Source organism: Chrysoperla carnea, chromosome X (genome assembly GCF_905475395.1).
Source record: "Chrysoperla carnea chromosome X, inChrCarn1.1, whole genome shotgun sequence".
In the NCBI taxonomy this organism is placed as follows: domain Eukaryota; kingdom Metazoa; phylum Arthropoda; class Insecta; order Neuroptera; family Chrysopidae; genus Chrysoperla; species Chrysoperla carnea.
This window is the reverse complement of record NC_058342.1, coordinates 23,130,773-23,154,578: the sequence shown is the minus strand read 5'-3', so window position 1 is coordinate 23,154,578 and position 23,806 is coordinate 23,130,773. Positions and strand designations below refer to the sequence as shown.

At 31.6% G+C, this 23,806-nt stretch overlaps 2 protein-coding genes across 2 annotated transcripts; one reads left to right on the top strand and one right to left on the bottom strand.

The window, feature by feature from the left end:
- Nucleotides 1-4,572: 4,572 nt before the first annotated feature.
- LOC123302471 (RNA exonuclease 1 homolog) lies at nucleotides 4,573-15,868 on the bottom strand. The gene is made up of 13 exons (XM_044885394.1): nucleotides 15,665-15,868; nucleotides 14,327-14,872; nucleotides 12,607-13,767; nucleotides 11,536-11,618; nucleotides 11,318-11,464; nucleotides 11,082-11,259; nucleotides 9,966-10,243; nucleotides 9,282-9,436; nucleotides 8,975-9,176; nucleotides 8,247-8,328; nucleotides 7,326-7,626; nucleotides 6,014-6,273; nucleotides 4,573-5,271 (listed from the first exon to the last, which is right to left on the bottom strand). Exons 1-13 carry the CDS (start codon nucleotides 15,762-15,764, stop codon nucleotides 5,189-5,191), a joined length of 3,576 nt encoding a protein of 1,191 aa, XP_044741329.1. The 5' UTR covers nucleotides 15,765-15,868; the 3' UTR covers nucleotides 4,573-5,188.
- A 1,664-nt stretch (nucleotides 15,869-17,532) lies between these two features.
- LOC123302494 (dynamin-1-like protein) lies at nucleotides 17,533-22,016 on the top strand. The gene is made up of 5 exons (XM_044885436.1): nucleotides 17,533-17,600; nucleotides 17,673-17,787; nucleotides 18,654-20,481; nucleotides 20,791-21,002; nucleotides 21,855-22,016. The coding sequence occupies exons 2-5, from the start codon at nucleotides 17,686-17,688 to the stop codon at nucleotides 21,909-21,911; spliced, it is 2,199 nt and encodes a 732-aa protein (XP_044741371.1). The 5' UTR covers nucleotides 17,533-17,600; nucleotides 17,673-17,685; the 3' UTR covers nucleotides 21,912-22,016.
- The last annotated feature ends 1,790 nt before the right edge of the window (nucleotides 22,017-23,806 follow it).

Sequence of the window (23,806 nt, the reverse complement as noted above, 5' to 3'; positions counted from 1 at the left end):
AGGTTAAATTGTGCTTAGGGGAATTTTATTCATATTAAATGTTACTAGAATATTTTCTGCCATACCCACATGCTATTATATACTTTAAAAAAATAACAAAACTTCTGTACGTATACCAAAGAGGTTATATACAACGTATACCCAATACCCACCATAGTTAATAATTATGCCGGTATTAGATGACCACTTATCGGCTTATCGAATCGTCAAACCAGCGAGCAGCAACTATGGGATGTTAGCAAATCATATTTGACAAAATAAACTCGAATACCCCAAAACAATACACCCACAAGTCGAATCCACTACAGACCGTTCAATTAACACCCCGTAGATCAGATAGTGGACGGAATCAATCAATTTTGATAATATTTGACTGTATTCCAAAAATAGAAAAATTCAAAAAATTTAATTTCTATCATCTCCAAATTATATCAAATTTTGATAAACCAAGTATGTAATCCAACTAAATTTTGGTCATACTTTTCAAATTTCTGCTCATATTTAACCTCACTGTAATAGGTTTCAAGCAAATAAGGTCCTGGTCCAACTTTTAGCACAAAGGTTACTTGTAGAAAAAAAATTATCATCACAGAAGAAAAGAGCACGGTTCCAACTATTAGCACAAAGGTTAATTGTAGCGAAAAACTAACGTCGCAGATGAAAAGATTAACCCAAAATTAGTGAATTTCGAAAAAAAATTCCATACAAATTGGATAATATTTGGCTTTGTTATCAAAAAATTAAATTTTTTTAACTTTACGACGTCATCAAAATTTTAAAAAAATTAATGTTGCTCCATCTTCTCCAAATTATATCCAATTTTGAAAAACCAAGTATGTAATAGAACTAAATTTGGGTCATACTTTTCAAATTTCTGGTCTAATTTTACCTCATTGTAATAGGTTTCAAGAATGTGAGGTCCTGGTCTCGACTATTAGCACAAAGGCTAATTGTAGCGAAGAACTAGCATCGTAGATGAAAAGAGTAACCTAAAATTGGTGGATTTCAAAAAAAATTTCATACAAATTGGATAATATTTGGCTGTGTTATCCAAAAATCGATTTTTTGAACTTTATGACGCCATCAAAATCCTAAAAATTAAATTTTGCTCTATCACCTCCGAATTATATCCAATTTTGATAAACTAAGTATGTAATCCAACTAAATTTGGATCATACTTTTCAAATTTATGGTCAAATTTAACCTCATTGTAATAGGTTTAAAGAATGTGGAGTGCTGGACCCGACTATTAGCACAAAGTTTAATTGTAGCGAAAAACTAACGTCGCAGATGAAAAGACTAACCCAAAATTAGTGGACTTCAAAAAAAAATTCCATACAAATTAAATAATATTTGGCTGTGTTATCAAAAAATTAATTTTTTAACTATTTGACGTCATAAAAATCCAAAAAATTAAATTTTGCTCTATCACCTCCAAATTATATCCAATTTTGATAAACCAAGTATGTCATCCAACTAAATTTGGGTCAAACTTTTCAAATTCCGGGTCTAATCTCACTGTAATATGTTTCAAGAATGTGCAGTGCTGGTCCCGACTATTAGCACAAAGTTTAATTGTAGCGAAAATTAGTCGGTCTCAAAAAAAATTCAATACAAACTGGATAATATTTGGCTGTTATCCAAAAACCGTTCTTTTTAACTTTATGACGTCACCAAATACAATTATTCCATCACTCCAAATTATATCCAATTTTGATAAACCAAGTATGTAAATAATTTTGGTAATAATGCATGTCAGATTCTTATAAGGAATCGAAATAAAATTTGACAAATTAATTTTAATTTTTATTAAAATTTATATTTTTGTTCATTTATAAAAATAATAAATTACTTTTCTTGTTTAGCTCAATAAACTATTAATCATAAATATTATTTACACTGTAAATTTTTTTACACATTTTTTCAGGACACACTGAGAAACTATCATTAAATCAAGTTTTTAAAGGTTCATTCGCACATCTATGACATATTACGTACGTAAATGAATTTCGTTTAAATAAAAATTTACGAAAGGCACAAGGGAACAATCTGGCTTATATTTATATATTTTTCAGTGGAAAGAATTAATTCTCGTTTGCTTATTACGAATAAATATCGAAAGTGAATATACAAAAAATGAATCTAAACGCAAACAAGGACATTTTTAAAGCCTTTTCTACATTTATATTACCTTTATTGTATAAAACGTCAAATGAGTGTCAAAATGGGTTAAAATATGCATGCGTCCAACATCCGACATAGAACGTAGTAATAAATATTTATTTACGTTTCCTAAAACACTAAGGTAGAAAGTGAAAGCATAAAAAAACGAATCTGGTGATTTTTAAAGCACATATTACGATTTCCATTTTGCCTTTTTATTGCCTCTGAATATAATGGATTCTCGTTTACTAAAACACGAATAAATGTCGAAAGCGAGTACCTAAACAGTAGATTTGACGCTTAGACACAAAAACAGTTAACGTGGCGTAAATATTACTGTTGTATATGATTATCGATTACGTTTATTTTAGCGTGAGCGAATTACGTACAAAAATGTGCGTCTAGAATATATGAATGAACCTTAATAATATGAAACAAAAGAATTGTTAGAAAAATTAATACTTAGCACCGTTTTAATGAAATTTAATTTGAAAATTTCTATCTATGAAGGGGAAAATCTCTCCATCTTTATTCGAAATTATAAATTGAATTAAAAAAAAAATTAAAAACAGTAAAAAGAAAACCGAGTATAGAATTAGTGTCAACAACACAGAGTAAAAAACTTTAACGTTACTGAGTAATAAAAAAACAGGTTGAAAAAAATCGTAAATCCGAAATCAATTGAAGTGTTTTATCTTTATAATTTCCAGTCGGTTTGTGAGTTAGATTTGATACCCATTTGACATTACAAAGATAAAACGCTTCATAAGAAACCCTTTCAAGCTTCCCAACAAAAGACTTGGGTTGGAGCGTCCAAACCCAACCCTATATTATTCCAGTTTGTCTCTTGACGATAGGATTTTCATTTTTCCTCGGAAAATTACAATATTTAGTTTAAGAGTCACCGAATTAGATTCAAGTGGTGATTTTAAACACCAACAAAAGTTAAATAATTCTTAATCGTTATATTAAGAGTTAATAATTCTATTATTCGTAAATACGTCCCCCCTTATTCAACTTAAATGTGATATGAAGAAATTTTAACAAATTATTTTGATATAAAAATTAAAAAGAGTCCATATTGGAATAATAAAATTATTTGATCAAAATTAACAAATTATTTGATTGAAATTAACTTGTCTTTTGACGATAGGGTTTTCATTTTTCCTCGGAAAAGCATAATATTCAATTGCCGAGTCACCGAATTAGATCCAAGTGGTGATTTTAAACACAAAAAAAAATTTATCTAACTCTTAGTCGTTATATTAGGGGTTAATCATTCTATTATTCGTAAATACGCCCCTTATTTAACATAAATGTGATATGAAGAAATTTTAACAAACTATCTTAGTGAAATTAACTTTTCTTTTGACGATAGGGTTTTGACGGAAAAAGACAATATTTAGTTTAAAAGTCTCCGAATTAGATCCAAGTGGTGATTTTAAATACAAAATAATGTTAACTAATTCTTATTCGTTATAATAAGAGTTAATCGTTCTATTATTCGTAAATAAGTCCCTTATTTAACATAAATGTGATATGAAGAAATTTTAAGAAATTATTTTGATATAAACATTAAAAAAAGTACATATTGGAATAATAAAACAAATAAATCTTTCATTAAATCTTTTTCCACTCCATCCTATACTCTTTGGGATTGAAAACAAATGTAATAATATATTTTTCATCATTTCAATATTGTTACATTTGTTCTGCAGGGATTTTGTAAATTAAGAGATGGGGAGGGGGGAGGTTGGCTTAGAAGATATGTCTTTAAAAACATTGGCCGAGTTCAGGAAAGAAACTAAATAAATAAATAACAAAGTTTTACATTTAAACACATTACGTAAGAAATGAATTATTTCTGATTCGAGAATTTATGGATTCAGAATCTATAAATTCTACGAGATTGATTACAATTTTCTTTAGATGTTGAATCAAGTTCTTCTTATTTTGTTCTTGCGTATTATTTTTAAAAACGATTTTGAGAAAAAAATTGTAATCGTTAATTTTGGTATGTGGAAATTGTCGATAAACTTATCTTGTTGAGTTTTGGAGCTGGTTCAAGTATTTCTAAATGAGATTTGAAATAATCCACTTATGCTTGTGCGAATGTGACTTAATCTGTATTCTTAAGTGGATCACTTTAATCCTAATTGCCTAACTGGATTACTTTAAACCACTGATTTACTTGAAAAAAAAAAGAAATGAAAACTTGTTCATTTTATGACTGAACGACAAGCTCAGATATCAACGTAAAATTACTTCAGAATATCGCCATTTACGATTTTGAGGGATATCTCAGGAAGTACACGCCCAATCGTCAAATGGATCCGATTTTCATTTTTTTTTTTATATTCAAAAAATTATTCCGTTTTTTGTGGATCCTGGTGGAAAAAATATGGAAAATCTAAAAAATCATAGGAAAAGTTTCTAAGACTTAATCTTTTTTCGAATATTTTTTCCAGCGGGGGAATTTTCTTGATCGATGTATTTGAATATGAATACAATCTTCGTGTTGGAAATTTTTTTCGTTAACATGAACTACGATTTCTTTACTTTTAAAGTGTTTCCACATGGGATTGAAGTAATCTTCTTATACCAACGGATTAAAGGGGATTTCATTTTAAACTCAAAATAATACGGCTATTGAATTACGCTGTAGTTAGATAAAAAAGATAAGGCCAAAAATTGTAAATACAGATATTTTGCTAAAATGTTACGATTTTTATGGTTTAAAATGTTTCTACATGGGAGTGAAATTTAAAATGATTTACTTATGTCTGCGAACGTCACTTGATCTGCAAACGAAAATGGATTGCTTCAATTCGATTTAGATTAATTGAAACTCAAAAGAACAAGGCTCTTAATACAAGCTGTACATGTCTCGAAGAAAATATACGACAATTAGTTAGAATTATTACCGCAAGAATCACATACCAAAATTATTGAAATTATTTTAATCACAGGTACCGACATTTTGTTTGCTATACATATTTAAAACTCTAACATAACATATCTAGCATTATAATTTTTTATCTTCATTGATTTTCCACAAAACCAGTTCCATACAAGCATTGGCATCCTCTGCACTGTCATGTCCTGATACTGTAAATAATAATTTTTGTTAAAATTTTCCTTAATCATGTACGAGCACCAAGGCAATTAATTTTAAATAAAAAGCTTGATTTTTTTAAAATGAAGTTGGACAAGTCTAAATAATCAATTCTGAAAATTTTAGGGGAGTTTCCTGATTAGTTAAATAAAAATTAACGACTTCAAAAGTAGGCATATTTAACATTGATCTTTTGGTAAAACGATAGATGAATGATATGTTTTCATAGATTTTTCTGGCTCCTTCCTAGCCACTACTCCATGAACTATTTGAATCTGTTTAAGAACAGCAAAAGTGTTTTGAAGTCAACGAACTTCAGATATGAGAGGACGTTAAAAAATGGCTAATCAAAGTGAGTAAAAATTATCTTGATACTCAAAAGCTAGGCAATGACAGAGAAGGTTTAATCATAGTCTCTTCTTCCCCATTTAGTAGCTCCTGCAATAGTCAAGACACACTGGAAAGCTCAGACGTTCAGTATGTATCGGGAAAAATTGATAAGACGAATATGATGAAATTATAATGATTTCGTTGTTTATTATTTGATAACGGGACCCTAAAAATAAGCCGCTTGGCATTATATGACACCGTCAGGCGCGTTTGGATAATGATTCATAAAGGAGAACGGAAACAGCAAGCTCGCTGACTAACGAATTTAAAATTTATATTCCTTAAAATTTATTTGTAATTTTTGGGATCTATTTTCGAGTGATTTACGTATAATTTAAGACTTACCTTGATTTTGAATAATTTTTGATAAACAATCAAATGCTATATTTTTTAAAGCTCGTTTATAAGGGAGACCTAAACGATGTGGGAACATAATACTGGTATCAACGACTGTGTTATGTATTAATTTTAACGCTTTAAAATCGCTCTCTAAACTGTGCCCAATTAATATTGTACGATTATTAAACATATGTAATAAATTCGCTTGAACATCTAGTAAAGTCGTTGTTACGCCTTCCATATGACGTTCTTCGATCCCTGAGAACCTAAAAATCATCAAAATATCAATTAATGTTAATTAAATAAACTGTAGGTTAGTGTTTCGCCCATCACAATTTCATCAATTTCCATCACATCTGCCTTATTTATACTAAAAATAAGGCAGAATAATTTATAATAATAATTAATACAGTGAAACATGGTTAAGTGAGACAACAGTGAAACCTTATTAAGTATGACATCAAAGGACTTCCAAATTTGTCTCACTTATAGAGATATTTCACTTACCCAGTGTCTCAGATATCCAGGTATAAATAAATATCTGTCTCATTTACAGAGTGTTCCATTAATAGAGGTCAGAATACAAGTTATTTAAGTTATATTAAATCAAATAACGTATCATCAATGTCATTGCTGCTACAAAAATCATGAATACCGAGCCTTTGCGTGAAATATTGTGTCTTTCTTTAATCATCGGCCCACTTACCGGAACGCTTTTGTTACGAAGTGGCTTGACCCATGTTAGTAAACACTGTTCAAATTCAGGATATCCTGATAAAAGTATAAGTTTTAGTTTTCCTTGTCCTTCAGAACATTGTGATTGAATTTTATCTTTATTCTGAATTATTCTACAAAGAGTAGATTATGGCACATTAAATTCGACATAGACTTCATCGCGTGTCTTCCAACTTTCATAAACGATTATTAACTTCAGTTTTTCACGTACTGATAACGGTTTGAGCCAAGTTCCACTGAATAATAATTTATAGTAATAATTAATAATTATTTATAAATCATAATTAGATGTTACAGTTCATATAATAAAACATAGATGGCCATACGGATAGCGTTGTTGAGTTGACTCGATCTGACAACACTGTACTCGAAATCAACCACCACACTTTGGTCGTGTATTTTAAAATGTCAATAAATATCATAGGAAAAATGTCTATATAAATGTTTTCCATTTTCCTATAATCTTAGTTTGAAAAGTGCCTAGAATTGAGGCTTCTAGACCAGAATGCCCTCTTAAATCCAAGCATATCGTTTTTCTGGTGACTCTGTATCTCACTGTCATATTAGAATCGGATTTACTTACCTCGTATTATAGTCAATAATCGGATGAAAAGGTTTCACAACTGTTTCATAGACTACCTCCAATTTTCGATCAATAACTGTGATACGTGTTAACTCAATACCAGCCGTTGTATATGACATTTCACAATCCAGCGCGAAAACACCATAATCCCGATTTGGATCATCATCTTCACCGTCAGTTAGGTCCATGGTCTCAACATATCCACGTAGATTATCGTAGTCAATATCATCAAATACATGTACCGGTGCTGATATACATCCTAATTCATCGGAACTACTACAGCAACCATATCGAGCCTCACCTAGAAAGAAACCAAATTAAACAAGTGAAAACAAACAATTGACTGAGTTAATTGTTGAAATACTCTATATAGAAAGTGTTGAATATCAAACAACATAAGTTGTTTATTTTTATATAAGGAACATTTTTTTTATTTAAACTTTTATTCTATCTCTAACGGTTTACAAGATGGTTCCTATGGACCCAAGGCCCAATTAACCTATGTTGCTCATTTACGAATTTAGCCTCACTTTTAATTAGGTGATTTTATGAACACCTATAAAAAATTTTTGTTCGTAGCATCAATATTTTTAGATGTTACAACCTTGGGACTAAACTAAGTATACCTTGATATATATTACATATATACAGGGTATAATAATTAACTTTACAGGTACGCAAAGTCTTAAAAATTCCCTCCAAATTGTTGAAATCTCACTTATGTAACATTGATCTGTTTAGTAAACTGCCCAACATACCAAATTTAACCTTATTTGAACTAAAGGGAGTCACTAGAAATAAAGTATCATAAATCGTGTTCTGGGGATTGTAAGACTCATTTCTACTCTTCTTCCTTGACGTTCAATACAATGCGTAAGTCTATATTTTCGAAGAAAAAGATTAATAAGAAAAAAAAATTACCTCGTATTCGATAACGTTTCTTATAATGATAAATGCATTCTTCTGGAAATAGTGGGTAGCCATCTTCGGTAATTTTATACACCTTTAAGAAAAGCAAACAAATTTCGTTAAATATTTAACAATAAAATTATGGAAACGTCCACCAAAAGAAAAAAAGTATGTATACTTATGTACGCGAGTGAGAAGTTATACTTTTTTTAGTAATAACAAATATAATAATTTATAAATAATGTAAATAAATAATACAAAGTCATGAGGCACTTACTATAGGAAATTGTAATTTCGATTAGCTTTTCCAAAATACAAGGATGAAAAATGGTTTTGAATTTATTAAGGGGTTATATCCAGTTTGAATTTTGAAAGAATCGATTTTTATTTTTTTAGTATTTCCGGAATGTACGTATATTTAAGTATATTCTATGAAAATTTCAAGTTGATCCGAGAAATATTCACGAAGATAAACGCATAAAAATAAAAATAAATTTTAACTGAGTGTAAACGTCTTTTGAAACTTCAAGCGAGTTTTTCTCGAAACAACATTTTCAAAGTTGGTAATCAAGATTTCTCCGAAACTGCTCAACCGATCGGTTTCGAATTCTTCTCCTATATGTATACGTTTTTTATATTTATGAAAAATAAATAGTCTTCACAAAAAAACGTGTTTTTGTACGTTCGCAACTGGATATAACCCCTTAACGGACAAGTCCATATTTTAAAAGTTTACGTACTTTATGACATCGGCAACAAGTTTTCTCAAATTCATTTTTATTCTCAGTCACTTTCTGCTTTTTGTTTATAATAGCAGCCCCATTTGTTGTAATCGTTGGATGTGGTCGTGGAAAACCATGTTCCCAAAGTTGTTCCTCCGTTAAAATATACTTTGAAAGTTGTAGATAAAGATTATCCTCATGTGTATTACGTCTAGATTCACTACAAAATAAAAAAAATTCATTGCAAAAACCGTGGTTTAAGATTTCTGGTCCATTGGGTTCTTGACCGATAGGTAAGGAACACTAAAATTAATGACAAACTTACATTTTTGATGTAGATGGTGCGTCGGGTATTGTATTATTTTCTAAGACACTTTGTTTGGCTAAGTTTTGTAGTCGATGTACACATAATTTTGCAGATTGTTTGTACACGGGTAACGATCGACATTTATCAAATACAGCAAATTCTTCACTACGGGCCTAAAAAACAAGAGAAACATATTACTTAAATTGTTCTTATCCTTAGGGATAAAAGTGAATAGAAAGATCAGCATAAACATGGCGATGTTCAATAAAAAACGAAATAAAATTCATAAAACTGACATTGGAGGTAAAATTTTTGAAGAGGAACTACCCCCGAAAAATTGAATATTGAATACAATAAATATCTTATTTTAACTTAATTTTCCGTGATTCCTTTCAAACTTCCAGAATTTGTTTACACAGGGTGGGTAATTTTAATCTATTATGGCTAATTACTGAATGTTTCCGATTATTGAGACTTTACTGGATCATGCCTATAATCCAGATGAATCGTAAGCATGGAACTCGCTTTATCTTTTAGTTGCACTATTTCTGGAAAGTCCAGTAATTGACGTCATACCAGCCTGTTATGTACATTTGCAGGTTTGTATTATTATTACAATCTTTAAGGTTCTACGACTACCAGCATTTCCATTAAGTATGTGCTAATTAAATTATTACAGTCAAGTTTGCGTTATTTACTTACCCGTTCGTATGCAGACATCGCATACGCGTACATGTCCAAGCAGGCATCAATCATATTATTCAAAAATACAGATCGTACATGAAGTGGAATTTTAGTATTTTCTGGATCTTTAACTGTTGGTCTATCTGCAAGATCAACTTTTGTTGGTGCGTGCATAGTACGCGATTTCCCTTTTGGTGTCGTTTGCGGTATAGTTTTTTTCACAGCCATATTTGGTATTTTTAATTTTGCATTCATTAAATTTGAAACGTTTGGTACATGAGCAATACGAACTTTTCCTACAAAAACAATTTAAATTCACATTATTATTCGTCAAAATTTAAAAATGTGCGAGAATAGATGACAAGATCAGAAATAAAAATTAAAATCGATTGGTAAATTTGAAAGATAAATGCAATTAAATAATTTTATCCGTCTTTTCTTGCAAAACAACTTTTGATCTGTAATCTCTGTGGCAACTATCACCTTCATAAGATGTGGATCTCCAATGATTCCACTTGTAGAGCCTGTATGGAGGATGACGAAACCTCCATACATGTTATTTGCACCTGCAGAAATCTGCAGGGCGTCAGACTTAGAATGTTCGAAACCTTGGATCCATCAATCCTGGGAGAGATCCCAACGGAAAAGCTGTGGGCAGAATTCTATAGCTTCATCCGATTTTAATAGCGCCTCTAACTCGAAGACGTCTCGTCTTTGACTAACTGGTCCTTCTCAATGAGGGCACAGACGACTCTTGGTCTAGGTGCTAGAGAGTCACTTGCGGTACCCCTCTTTTTGTTATTATTATTAGTCTCTATGACAGTCGAAAGTTTTAACGTCACTATGTACTATTTTTCTCTCTTTCTATTTGTACATTTAAATCGTTAATATTTTCGAACGTCAATTAAGGCAAAAGAAAATTCTAGACAAAAATATGAACGTTTAAAAAACTCCTAATTAAATAAAGAGGAAGATAATACATATAAAACTCTGTTTTGCAAGAAAGAGACGAGCAACAATCTTTGAATGCTTCTTTATTTTTTAGTCAATTTTAACTTTTTACTACTTTTACATTTTTATGGAGTAATGTGGCAAATTCGATATCAGTCATCTATCGAATTGTCCTAAAATTACCTGGAACATTTGGTGGAGCAGCCATAATTAGTTGAGTATTAGCAGGACGAATTAATTTTGGTTTATCTGGTATTGATGGCGTACTTTCCGGTATTGCTGGTGTATTTTCACTTGGTGGATTGAAAACCTGATTCATTTGGTGTACTTGTTGACTAATTTTATAACGTTCCAATAACAACTGAAAATCAAAATAATATAAAATTTTGAAATTAGTAATAGATTAAAATTTTTTTTACCCTTGATGATTCTGCCCGGAAATTTGGTTTTGCTGTTTTAATTTTTGTACATGGAGTCATGGCTGATGGATGCGCGATCCGTTGTTTTTTCAAAGGTGCCTCTTCTTCAACGTTCGGATGATCAGGAGGTCTTTTTTGGGCTTGAGGCTGAAAAAAAGATGTAATAAATATATATCATGGTACTTGATCAAAAAAAAAAGGTAAAAAATTTTGCTTACCACACTTGGCATATTTACACTATCTTCAAATATTCTACGACACTGTTCTTCGATATCATCGTCACTGGAAAAATCAACGTCATCTAGAAACAGACAAAAGCAGAGACGAATTAGACCCAAAATTTATTACGAAGTATAGATACAAGAAGCCCGAACGGTATAGGCATTTCCATGGTATTAATGTACACAATAATAAACCCAGATTATAGTTCTCTTTTCTACCACTGACTGCGCAAGAATTCAGGATGTACCGATGCTTGCACAAAATAATAAACTCAGATCATAGTTCTCTTTTCTGCCATTGGCTGCGCAAGAATTCAGGACGTACCGATACTATTATTATCTGTCCCCTAAATTGAGATCATTCGTTCAACATCCTTGTATCTATATTTATCCTTATATCCATCGTTCGGACTCCTTGTATCTATACTTCGTGAAGCTGACTGAATAACATAGTCAGACTAATTTAGGTATCGAGCCACTCTGGCGTTAAAAAGAACGAGGCATCAGACTCGTTGACACCAGAGGGCTTATCTTAAATGTCCCTTTCTTCTAAGTCTGCCATTCCTATAACAAGATACTTTGTAATTTACCGAATCAAGGAGTTGCTACGACAAGTCCATCTTGATTACAAGGATTTTCCTGAGAGGATTCTACACGCCAAACTGTACTTAGCCACAATTAAACCATTTGACTGTGTTCTCGAAACTCAGGAGAATACAGTTGAGAAAGGTGGTGGGACTCTTGCCAGGACACTGTCGATCGAACTACCATCTTCATAACTTGGGGATGTCAGATGATCCCACTTTGTAGTGCCTGTTTGGAGGACAATGAAATCTGCATATTCATGTTATTTGCACCTGCAGAAACCTTGGGTCCATCAATTCTGGGAACAATCTCGGCGGAAAAGCTGTGGAACTTTTTCTTCTTAAAATAACACCTCTTAGCCGGAAACGTTTCACCTCCAGGTGGCAAGCTATTCTCAAAGAAGGCATAGAGAACCCTTTGGTCTAAGTACTAGGGACCCATTTGCGGTATAACTCTTATCAGTATTATTATTATTATACTCACCAATATTCATATCCGCTGATGTTGCTGTTGACTTTTCACCCGAAACCGTTTCCGAATCATTAACATTTTTATCCGAACTACTACTTGTTTTACTCTTCGATGATGAAGAACTGCGACTTTTCGTTTTCGAGGATGAACTATGATGTGACGAGCTACTATGATGCGATGAACTTTTTGATTTATGTTTCGGTGACTTATCATGTTTACTTGGTTTCGAAGACGATGACGAGCTAGTTTTCGACGATTTCGATGAATGATGATGGCTTGAAGATTTCTTCTTGGACGATGATGACGACGACGAAGATTCTTTTTTATCTTTATGTGATGAAGAATGTTTTCGCTCCGAATCTTTCGATTCTTTTCGATCTGAATCTTTTTTATCATCTTTCTTTTTACTTACAGCATCGGATGATTCCCTTTTTGAATCAGACGATGATGTTTTCTTTTCATCAGTTCGTACTTCTGATGAGGTGGTTTTTTTATCATCAGAAGATCGAATCTCTGATGAAGATGTTTTCTTCTCATCTGAAATTCGACTGTCTGCTGATAAAGTTTTCTCTTTTTTCGAAGAGCTTTCTTTATCTTTCGAAGAACTTTCTTTATCTTTTGAAGAACTTTCTTTATCCTTCGATGAAATTTCTTTTGAAGAATTTTCTTTATCTTTCGAAGAGCTACTTTTTGAGCTACTCTTTGACGACGATTCTTTTTTAGAGGAACTTTCTTTTTTCGATGAATCTTTTTTCAAACTAGATGAAGATGATTTATCACGATCTTTCGATTTGGAACTAGATTTATCACGATGATCTTTCTCTTTCGATTTGGATCTGTGATGATGATGTGAAGATTTTGATTTATCTTTGGATTTCTTTTTATCACTGACATCTCCATCATCGTCATTTTTTACATCGTTCAAGATATCATTTATAAAATCCAGATCGGTATCTAATTCACTAATTTCAACATCATCCGTTTGATTCGTCACCTCAATTGTTGGCTCTTCCGTTGATAATCTTGTGTTGATTGTACCCTGTTTCGTTGGATTATACGTATGTTCTGTGTTAATCGTCGAATTATCTGTTACATTAGGAGAATAACTTAAATTTGAATTTGATATTATTGAATTGATATCCGTTGGCTGGTATGTAATATCCGTCGTTTTACCTAAAAAAAAAGAAATTATTCATATTATAATTGTCATAATTCTGAGCCTCTAACCCATAGACATAGACTATTTGTCGAAATAGAGACATACTAAGCGTGTTCTACGATTACTACAGAAACTGTCATAGTGAACAGGAGGAAACGATGACTCATCTCTTCTATAATTGCCGAGAAGATTAGCATATTCAGGTTCAAGAACTAGATTTCTTCAGATATCACAATAGGCCTAATGACCTCAGCGTGTTTCACGCGGACAGCGATTGCAATCTAAACTTTTGACTGATAGATCATTGTGTTACCCTATTTGAGGAATTTACTTCGATAAATTTATCCAAAGTTTTTGTGTTGTGATCATTGTGTTTCCTCTATACGATAGGAACCGTTGGAGATTCTCGAATTGTGGAGATTTAAGTTCGATAAAATAATTCAGTATCTTTCTTAGCTATATCCCCGGTAAGCAATTTACGAAATATTAGAAAAAAAAGTACAGAACACTATCACTTAAGTTTAGAATTTTGAAAAGCTACTTAAAATAATCATAAATTTAAATTGGACTTACCCTCGGAATTCTGTGACTGTGGTACATACTGTTGACATTTTCGCGCTTTTAACTTCGCACTAGGATCCGTCGGTATGTATTTCTCTTTCGTGCTCTCCGATGATGATCCATTTCGTGGTCCCGTTGATGTCGGTGTATACGAGTATGCTGTTGATGTGGGTAATTGAGATAGATTTTGTGTCGGAATATATTGAACACTCTTTGGATCCGTGTCCGTATCACCGGGTGACGAATCATATTGGAATTTTAAGAGGGACGATTTTGTGTTCGGTTTGGTGATAGGACGTACAGGGGGGCGATACGGTGTATTGTGAATGGGTAAATGCCGTCGTATATTCTCACCATTTTGATTCTTCAATTGTGTTATCGGCGTTGGACTGTACGTGGCTTGGTGACTTTCTTGACGGTTATTTGGTTGAGTATTTAAATGAATATCTTGAATTGTGTCGCTCACTAATTTATCAAAATTTTTTATTGGACCAATTTTGTTTTCTAATATTTTCGCGCCTGCTATGATGTATTCCTGTTCTTCATCTTGCAATGAACCTATTTATGAAAATAAAAGTATGCCATTATTAATACTGAATGTTTCAAAAATTTGTTTTACCAAAATATCACGGAAAAAAATCAAAGTGAAGGGGCACGGTTCACTTCATGATGCAATCAAACGATTTTTTAATGTATATCGGTATATATTTTATTAAAAAGGTTTCATTCCATGCCAAACCAACAAAGAACTTAATTCTCGTATTAAATTTTTCAAAAACATTTCTACTTAGATATGCTTCCAGTTAGTATGGCCAAAAATTAATTTTCTAACACAAATCGTTTTGCCATTCAATTTAGCTGATTTGACAATAAATGGCGGAAAACGGTTACTTAAATCACTTTTGCTAAAAATGGCCTTTTGTCCATTACGTTCACCCTGAGATCTACGAGTCGGCCATGCCTTTAATGGGGTTGAATTAACACAGGTCTGCGGGTTTTTTGGCCCTTGCGTTTACCCTTCGATGGGGTACACTCCATGTAATATATGTAATTGCACCAAAAGTGAATGTAAACATTAACCAAAATGGCTCTTGAAAACATGGCAAATTAAGGGTACCCCATTCCTTAGGTATCCTTAGATACATTTCAAAAGCCAAATTTGTTAAAAAAAGTTTTTGAATACCTTCCATGGCCAATCAATTGGTTCATTATTCAAGGCAATTTCGGGGCATTCCAAAAATTTAAACATTTTAAGACCTTACTACGATCAATGCAACTACGTTAAATACTCAAAAATTTGAAAAAAAAAACCGAAACTATAATATAAATAAAAAAAAAGACATGAAATACCTTTTTTCGAATGTCTAAAGTGGCAATACGGCCGATCACATGAACCAGCATCGTAAAATAAACACCGTATATTCGTAAAATATCCTTTACTCGGTAACATGTAATGTTTTTATTACAACTTAAAAAATATTTTCGATCATAAAGAAAATTTTGTGGTTGAGTTTTCGCGAAGTTGTGTTTTATTATTCGAATTGTTTGAAATTATTAAATAAATAACTTTGTATTTAGCTGTATGTAATGTGTTGTTTGCTTTTTTTGATAAATAATATTATATAGTATAATTTGTTTTTATATTTTCAAAAAATATATTATTTAGTTTCTTCTATTAATGTCATTTTAAAAAAAGCAATTTTTATTGCTCATTGAATTCATAGATAAATAATACTTGTAAAGAAATAATATACAAGTATTTGTGCGCACGCATTATAATTTTATGTTTAAATTTTTTTAACTTTATTTAAAAACTAAATTCAATTAAATATAAATTAAATAATCTATTTATTAGTTATATTTATTAAAAATATTACAAATTTGAATATTTATTTAAGTCAAGAAGTGAACAAAATTTTTGATTTTATATATGACTATTAAATGGGTTTATTCACCTAAAGGATAGTTTATATGCGTAATTGAAAACGGATTGTCTATGACGTCAATCGTACTTTGTTGATAGTAGCGCTACTGGTGAAGGGGTTGGCGTTAAAATAAAATATTATGAAGTAAATTATGGTTTCCATACCTCGAAGTTTAACTAAAACTTTTTTCAAGTATCCAATTGTCAAATGAACTGTATATATTATTTTTTTAAAGGGTACCTCTTAAAAAAAATTGAAAAAACCATGAAAAAATTGTGGATTGGTTAAAACTAAGTGTATGAGATAACTTCGACTCAAAAAATTCTAATATCGTGTTCATTTGACGATTGGACGGACAGTTTTGAGAAAAACAACGTCTTAGAATGATTTCTGATGTTATCTCGAAAACTAACCTACTGATCAGCAAATGAATTTACCTTTTAAAATGAGTTTCATTAAATTTCGAAACAAAAATTTAGTTTATAAGGTAAATTTAGCCCAAAAAATACAAAAAAAAAGTTTATTTAACAATTGGTTGATCAGTTTTTGAGATAATGTCTAACATCCAGAACAAAAAGCTGGTACCTCGGAGCGATTCTAGAGATATCTCGAAAAATACTCATATAATTAAGAAATGAGCTGGGTTTTATGTTTTTTGGATTTTAGTTAACCTAAATAATCCATAGACACAATAATTTGGTTATTTTTGCGATTAAACACCAAGTTCCTAAGACAACAATTGAAGAATTTGCTCCGGAATATCATTCTTCGCATACGATTTTAATGCTAATTGCTTTTTAGACCCATGTTTAGCATTAAAAATGCACGTTTTGCAATACTTTATCAAAATTTAGATAATCATTTTCGATGTAAACACTACTTTATAATCCACCCATTACATTGCGTAATATTTACAATAGCGGGAAACTTAAAATGATCATATAAAAATACACACACAAATTACATTTAAATTATAAATAAAATCATATTACATAACAAATAATTATCAATCGATTTAATAAAAAAATTCAGTAATAATAAAAAATAATTTAATTATTTATTCCGAAAATATACTTCTAAAGAAACAAATAAAATTCAAATTTGAAAAAAAAGTGACATTTGTGTAATAATAGGAAATCTATAAAACCGATATTGGCAGCCTACTAGAAAATATTCATATGTTCTAAACCATTATACCCGTTGAAGCGAACTTATATGAATCGAATATATAATTTTTTTCAATAGAAATGCCGACTATTTATCAATTTTAAGTGATTTACACTTAATTTTTATACATTTCTGTTTTTTTATTTATATAAATTCATCAATTTCATTTATAACACAATATTCAAATAATTCAAGTAAGTACTTAAAAAAAAAAATGAATTTTTTTTGTATTCATTATTAAATTGAAAATGAATTTTTTTTCGTAGATACCTGTCTGAAATGGAGGCTTTAATTCCTGTTATTAATAAATTACAAGATGTGTTTAATACGGTTGGAGCTGATTCTATACAATTACCACAAATCGTTGTCTTGGGTGCTCAGGTAAGTGAGCTCAAAATTGAGTCATAGCTGTATAATTTTTGTAACGTGTATGTAATTCTATTATGACTTCATTCATTTTATTGAAAATACAGTAAAACTTAGTTAAATGGGGCCTAGATAAGAGGTTAACCTTTGGTATTGAAATTAAATTTCAAGTACTGACGTTTTCCCTCTTTTAAGAATTATGACTCAATATATGACTCTTTTGATCGAAGGAAAAGAGTGTCTGCGATTAAATTTGATGAAGAGAGCTTATATTTGATCTATATTTGGAGGAACCGTGTCTGCGATTAAATACATTTTCTTTGACATAGGAGATTTCTCTTCGAACTTATAGACTTTTTTCTCAACACGAAGATTTATCTCTGAGACTATATAGTTATATTTCGACAATGTTATCAAATAGACACACTTTATCTCATAAATGAGCTAATATCATATCTGAAAGATTATAATTTTTTTTTTCTGGCCAAGGAAAAGTGTCAGAGATTATAAATAAGATAACATAAGATTATAAACAGAACCATTTCATGAATCGGACAATGCCTCCGGAAAATTTTTGATCCAGGAAATGTATCTCCGAAATTCAAGACATTTTCTAGTGAGACACATCTTCGTCTCTGAAATTATATTTTACTTGAGATAGTTGTATCTCCGAAAAAACATTTCTTCCAGACTATAGATTACTTTCTGATGAAGTGGCTTCCCTGAGGTCAAATACATTTTAGAGTCGATTAATCGAGGAATAGCATATTTAAGCGTTTGAAAACATTAATTATGAATTTTGATGTTTAAATTATTCTTTATAATATCGCATTACGAGGTTTTACTATATTAACAATTTCGCTTTTAATGATTTTTTTTAGAGTTCTGGTAAAAGTTCAGTAATTGAAAGTCTGGTTGGGAAATCATTTTTACCCCGTGGAATTGGTATTGTTACACGACGACCTCTAATTCTTCAACTGGTGTACTGTCCTAAGGACGATCGTGAATATCGTAGCGCTGAAGTTGGTACTCTTGATTTGGACGAATGGGGTGTATTTTTACATAAACCAAATGAAGTATTCAAAAATTTTGAACAAGTTCGTAAAGAAATCGAAGAAGAGACAAATCGTAAGGCTGGTACGAATAAAGGAATATGCCCGGAACCAATCAATTTAAAAATATTCTCATCGGCTGTTGTAAATTTAACATTAATCGATTTACCGGGTATCACAAAAGTACCGGTTGGAGATCAACCGGAAGATATTGAACAACAAATACGAGATTTAGTCGTTAAATATATAGCAAATCCAAATTCAATTATTTTAGCTGTTGTTACGGCAAATACTGATATGGCGACATCGGAGAGTTTGAAATTATCACGAGACGTTGATCCGGATGGTAGACGAACGCTTGCGGTTGTTACCAAATTAGATTTGATGGATGCTGGAACAGATGCAATTGATATATTATGCGGACGTGTTATTCCAGTAAAATTAGGTATAATCGGTGTTGTAAATCGTTCTCAACAGGATATTATGAACAACAAAACAATTAAGGATGCGTTACGCGACGAGGAAGCATTTTTACAACGTAAATATCCAACTTTAGCAAATCGTAATGGGACCATGTACTTAGGAAAAACATTAAATCGCTTACTAATGCATCACATTCGAGACTGTTTACCCGATTTAAAAACCCGTGTCAATGTGATGGTCTCACAATTTCAAACATTACTATCATCGTACGGTGAAGATGTTTCCGATAAAAGTCAAACTTTATTACAAATTATCACAAAATTTGCATCTGCGTATTGTTCGACAATCGAAGGTACTGCACGAAATATTGAGACCACGGAACTATGTGGAGGTGCTCGAATATGTTACATTTTTCATGAGACTTTTGGCAAGACATTAGATTCAATTCATCCGTTATCGGGACTAACCAAGATGGATATTTTAACGGCAATGAAAAATGCGACAGGTCCTCGACCTGCGTTGTTCGTACCAGAAGTATCGTTTGAGTTGTTGGTGAAGAAACAGATAGCACGTTTGGCTGAGCCTTCGTTAAGGTGTGTGGATTTAGTTCATGAAGAAATGCAACGTATTATTCAGCATTGTGGTACCGAGGTCCAACAAGAATTGTTACGTTTCCCCAAGTTACATGAACGTATTATGGACGTGGTGACACAGTTACTTCGAAGACGATTACCAACAACTAATGCTATGGTGGAAAACCTAGTCGCAATTGAATTAGCATACATTAATACAAAGCATCCCGATTTCCATAAAGATGCAGCCCTAGTACCGTCTCTATTGAATACCGAAAAAGATATTATTTCTATGAAATACAAACAACATTCACAACGACCACATTCGTCTCACGATTCTTCGGAACCACTTGGTACATCGAAACGAGGTCCAGTACTAGCAAACCAACCACTAGGTCCACCAACTAATACACCTAGTATGGATACTAATAATTGGTTAGCATCGATATTACCTGGTAAAACTCATGATGAAGGTACGCAGCAGAAGAATCAAACACCGACTTCACCACCGAATCAAGGTGATCAACAAGATCAACGAGACGAATACGGACAAGGGCAGCCAACACGGACACCACAAAAGCCGGTGAATTTGTTACCAGAAGTACCATTGAATACTAATCGTGTACTTAATGAAAAAGAATCGCATGATTGTGATATTATTGGTAAGTTTATTCTTCATTATTTCTTTACAAGATGTTTCAGAGTAATAATAATAATAATAAAATATAGGAGGGGTATTGCAAATGGATATATAGCACCTAGACCAAGGGGTCCTCTGTACCCCTCCTTACGAACAACTTGTCATACGAAGGATGATGGATTAAGTTGATTGTCACCCCCTCCTGAAGTAGCTCAGCGAAGCCTTTGAACGAATCCCCTCCTCCTCTTGACCGAGTCACGTGGGTTATGGATGTTCCCTTATACATTTTGATGATACTAATATTAATAATTTTTTTGTTTTTTGTCCACAGAGCGTCTTATTAAATCATACTTTTATATTGTGAGAAAATCTATTCAGGATTCAGTACCAAAGGCAGTAATGCATTTCTTAGTCAATTATGTTAAGGATAATCTACAATCAGAATTAGTGACGCATTTGTATAAATGTGATAATGCTGATCGATTGTTGAATGAATCCGAGCATGTAGCACACCGGCGTAAGGAAGCCGCCGATATGTTAAAGGTATGTTTTTAATATACAGTCAAAACTAGTCATAATGACATTGTAGGAAATAATAATGAATCAATTCTTGTCACTCACAAAGTGTAAGCAATTTCGTACACGGTACGCATAGGGTAGAGGGTTCGATTCCCGCCATCACATGTACTGCATGATATATGCATGAAGTAGGTGTACTCAACCTCTCAAAATAATTTAGGAGCTGAAATTATCTGCGGAAAATGAGTCATAACACAATGGTATCGCAATGGTCTATGGTCTAAGTGTGACCCTCGTGGACTTAACCTAAACCCAACTTAACCTAACCTAAATAACATATAATTATGATTGTTATATCTATTAATCGTTATTAGCGATATGTACTTTTTATCACTCTGGAAAAATTATCTTTTGAGGGAAATGTCACTAGGGGTTAATTTAGTTTCTCTTCTACTAAAGATAATGCTTTTCTGAAGAAAAAATAAAGCCCACTCGTCAAAAAGCAAACTGGAATTTCAAAGGATCAAATTGGTGCGAACGGTATATCATTTTTTCTCGGACAAGGAGAATAACGGGAAGTTGAAACCTCGTCATTTGGCGATAATAATTCGTACTAAGTAAAATAGGTCCGGTTTGAGTTGTTTAGACTACTAGGTTACTTATCGCATATAAATAGGGGGAAGAGTCTAGAATTTGTGACGTTATATTTGTTACGGATTTGTAAAAATTGTGCCGCAATTTATGTTTGAATTCAGTCAGGACTTTATCAATTTGTCGCAATAAATGATTCATTGTTTTATAATTGATGTCACAACAACTGATTTTGACCGTACATGGAGAAATTTATTTTACTGAAATATTATATTTTATTTTCAGGCTTTACAGGAGGCAAATCATATAATTAGTGAAATACGAGAGACACATATGTGGTAAAGCTCTCCTGTGTTATTGTTTTTTTTGTTGAAAAAAACACCTCTGTTCGTTCACTTGTAGTCATTATTTGTACATTTTTTTTTGTTTTATTATTATTACTTTTAATATCCAATTTAAATATTTATTATAAATAAATTTTCAAGAAAGACCTTTCATTTTTCTTTTGTTTTTTTTTTCTTTTCTTTTTATTATTATTATTATTTTTGGTGTATAGTTTTGTTTATTTTACAGTTTTTCTTTTTCGGTAACATATCGGTTACAAGTCGGTTAAGATCGGACATAGATCGAAATGTGTAGCCTGAAAGGAAAATTGTACTCATAAAGCTATGTTCACACTCTTATACAATGAAACACATTATTAATTGACGTTGCAAAACGTGGAAATGTTAGTAAATTCTGATATTCTAAAGTTAGAGAATAGTCAGGTAATATTAAAATCAATTGGGGAAAATATCTCAAGATCTGATTCTTCATCGATACCTCGGAGTGTATGTATTGGTATCAGTTTAACTTTAAAACGTAAAATATCTATTTCTTGAAGTGATTTACCTCCTTATTGAATATCCTTTATAAGAATAAAGTTTCTAAGTTCTAAAATATAAAATTTTTTATCGAAAAAACTTTGTAAATATTTAACTTGGAGAAAAAAATGACAAGACGGTAAATTGTAGTAAATTTTATTTTCTATAATTTATTAAAAAAAAATAAAGAGACGTTATTTTCTCTTGAGTGTCTATCCCTATTTTCCTGAAACTTTATTGTTGCAAGAAAATTTCAGAATGTGTGCAAGGTGTGAACATGGCTTAAAGTTTCATCTACAATAACATGAATACATATTGTAGGAATTAATTATTCCGTTAAAATTTAATTTGTGAATTTATGCTCCAGACTTTCAAAAGCGTAAAACTAAACCCTTCGTTAGAAACGTCCAAATGATCGTTTTGCTAAAGCATTGACTGTGCGTTTACATCGAGATGAGATAAGAGCATTAGCATGTGGACATCTATACTAAAAACTCATTGTAAGCGCGCGTATATCTGAAACGAAACTTTTTATGTAGTTTATTCGTGTTATTGTAAACGAGACTTTAAAATGAAACATTCTAATACAGGTCCGTACTGGTTTAATTGGTAAATTGAGCTTGCGTAAAAAGTGTGAAATCAACAATATTTTCCAGTTAGGTCCTGTTTTTTTTTTGGTATTTTCTTTTCCAGTCATACAGTAAAATTCAGATTAACTATGTATTCTAGACAGGGCTGTATTTAGGACGAGGTCGGAGATTCACGATCTCCACCAATTCGAAGAAAATCAGAATATTTTGATGATTCACTTTATAACCCCACAGAAACAAAATTTTTTAACCGAAAAGTTCCATAGAGTGTTCGTTGTCATGGGATTGTTATGTCACATTCAAATGTCCCGCACAATGCTAATCAGTTGTGGTATGTGTTCTGAAACATACTTGCGTGAAATTCATTTCTTATAAGTAACATTTAAATTCCCTCGTTGTTCTATGCGATGAATGCGATTCATATTATGTTATATGAATTGGTATTTGGATTAATTTGAATTTTACTGTATTTTTTAATCGATGGTTTAAAGCGCACGATTAAAAATTCACAGCAACAATGAATTAGTTTTATGTATTATTCTATGATGTTTTAGGAAATTTTCATCAATGTCTTAAATGCAAGATGTCTCACATATGCGCGTGCGCGTACGGTAGGTTGTACAAAACATATTTCAAGTAATTTTATTAAGTGAATTGTTAGATAAAAATAATTAAAAACACGAATTAATTATTATCAAAATCAAGGCAATGTAATTATGTGTATATAGATAAATGTACATAAAGGCTGATTCTCATGTGTTTAAATTTAACGGATAATAAAAAT

What these genes read in the sequence shown, in the direction of transcription:
- LOC123302471 (XM_044885394.1), bottom strand. Translation starts at nt 15,764, where the DNA reads ATGTTACCGAGTAAAGGATATTTTACGAATATACGGTGTTTATTTTAC. An exon ending in TGCTCCACCAAATGTTCCAG is followed by an intron (nt 10,244 to 11,081) that starts GTAATTTTAGGA and finishes TTGTTTTTGTAG; the next exon opens with GAAAAGTTCGTATTGCTCAT. An exon ending in CGATGTCTGCATACGAACGG is followed by an intron (nt 9,437 to 9,965) that starts GTAAGTAAATAA and finishes CTTGTTTTTTAG; the next exon opens with GCCCGTAGTGAAGAATTTGC.
- LOC123302494 (XM_044885436.1), top strand. Translation starts at nt 17,686, where the DNA reads ATGGAGGCTTTAATTCCTGTTATTAATAAATTACAAGATGTGTTTAAT. An exon ending in TCGTTGTCTTGGGTGCTCAG is followed by an intron (nt 17,788 to 18,653) that starts GTAAGTGAGCTC and finishes GATTTTTTTTAG; the next exon opens with AGTTCTGGTAAAAGTTCAGT. An exon ending in AAGCCGCCGATATGTTAAAG is followed by an intron (nt 21,003 to 21,854) that starts GTATGTTTTTAA and finishes TTTTATTTTCAG; the next exon opens with GCTTTACAGGAGGCAAATCA.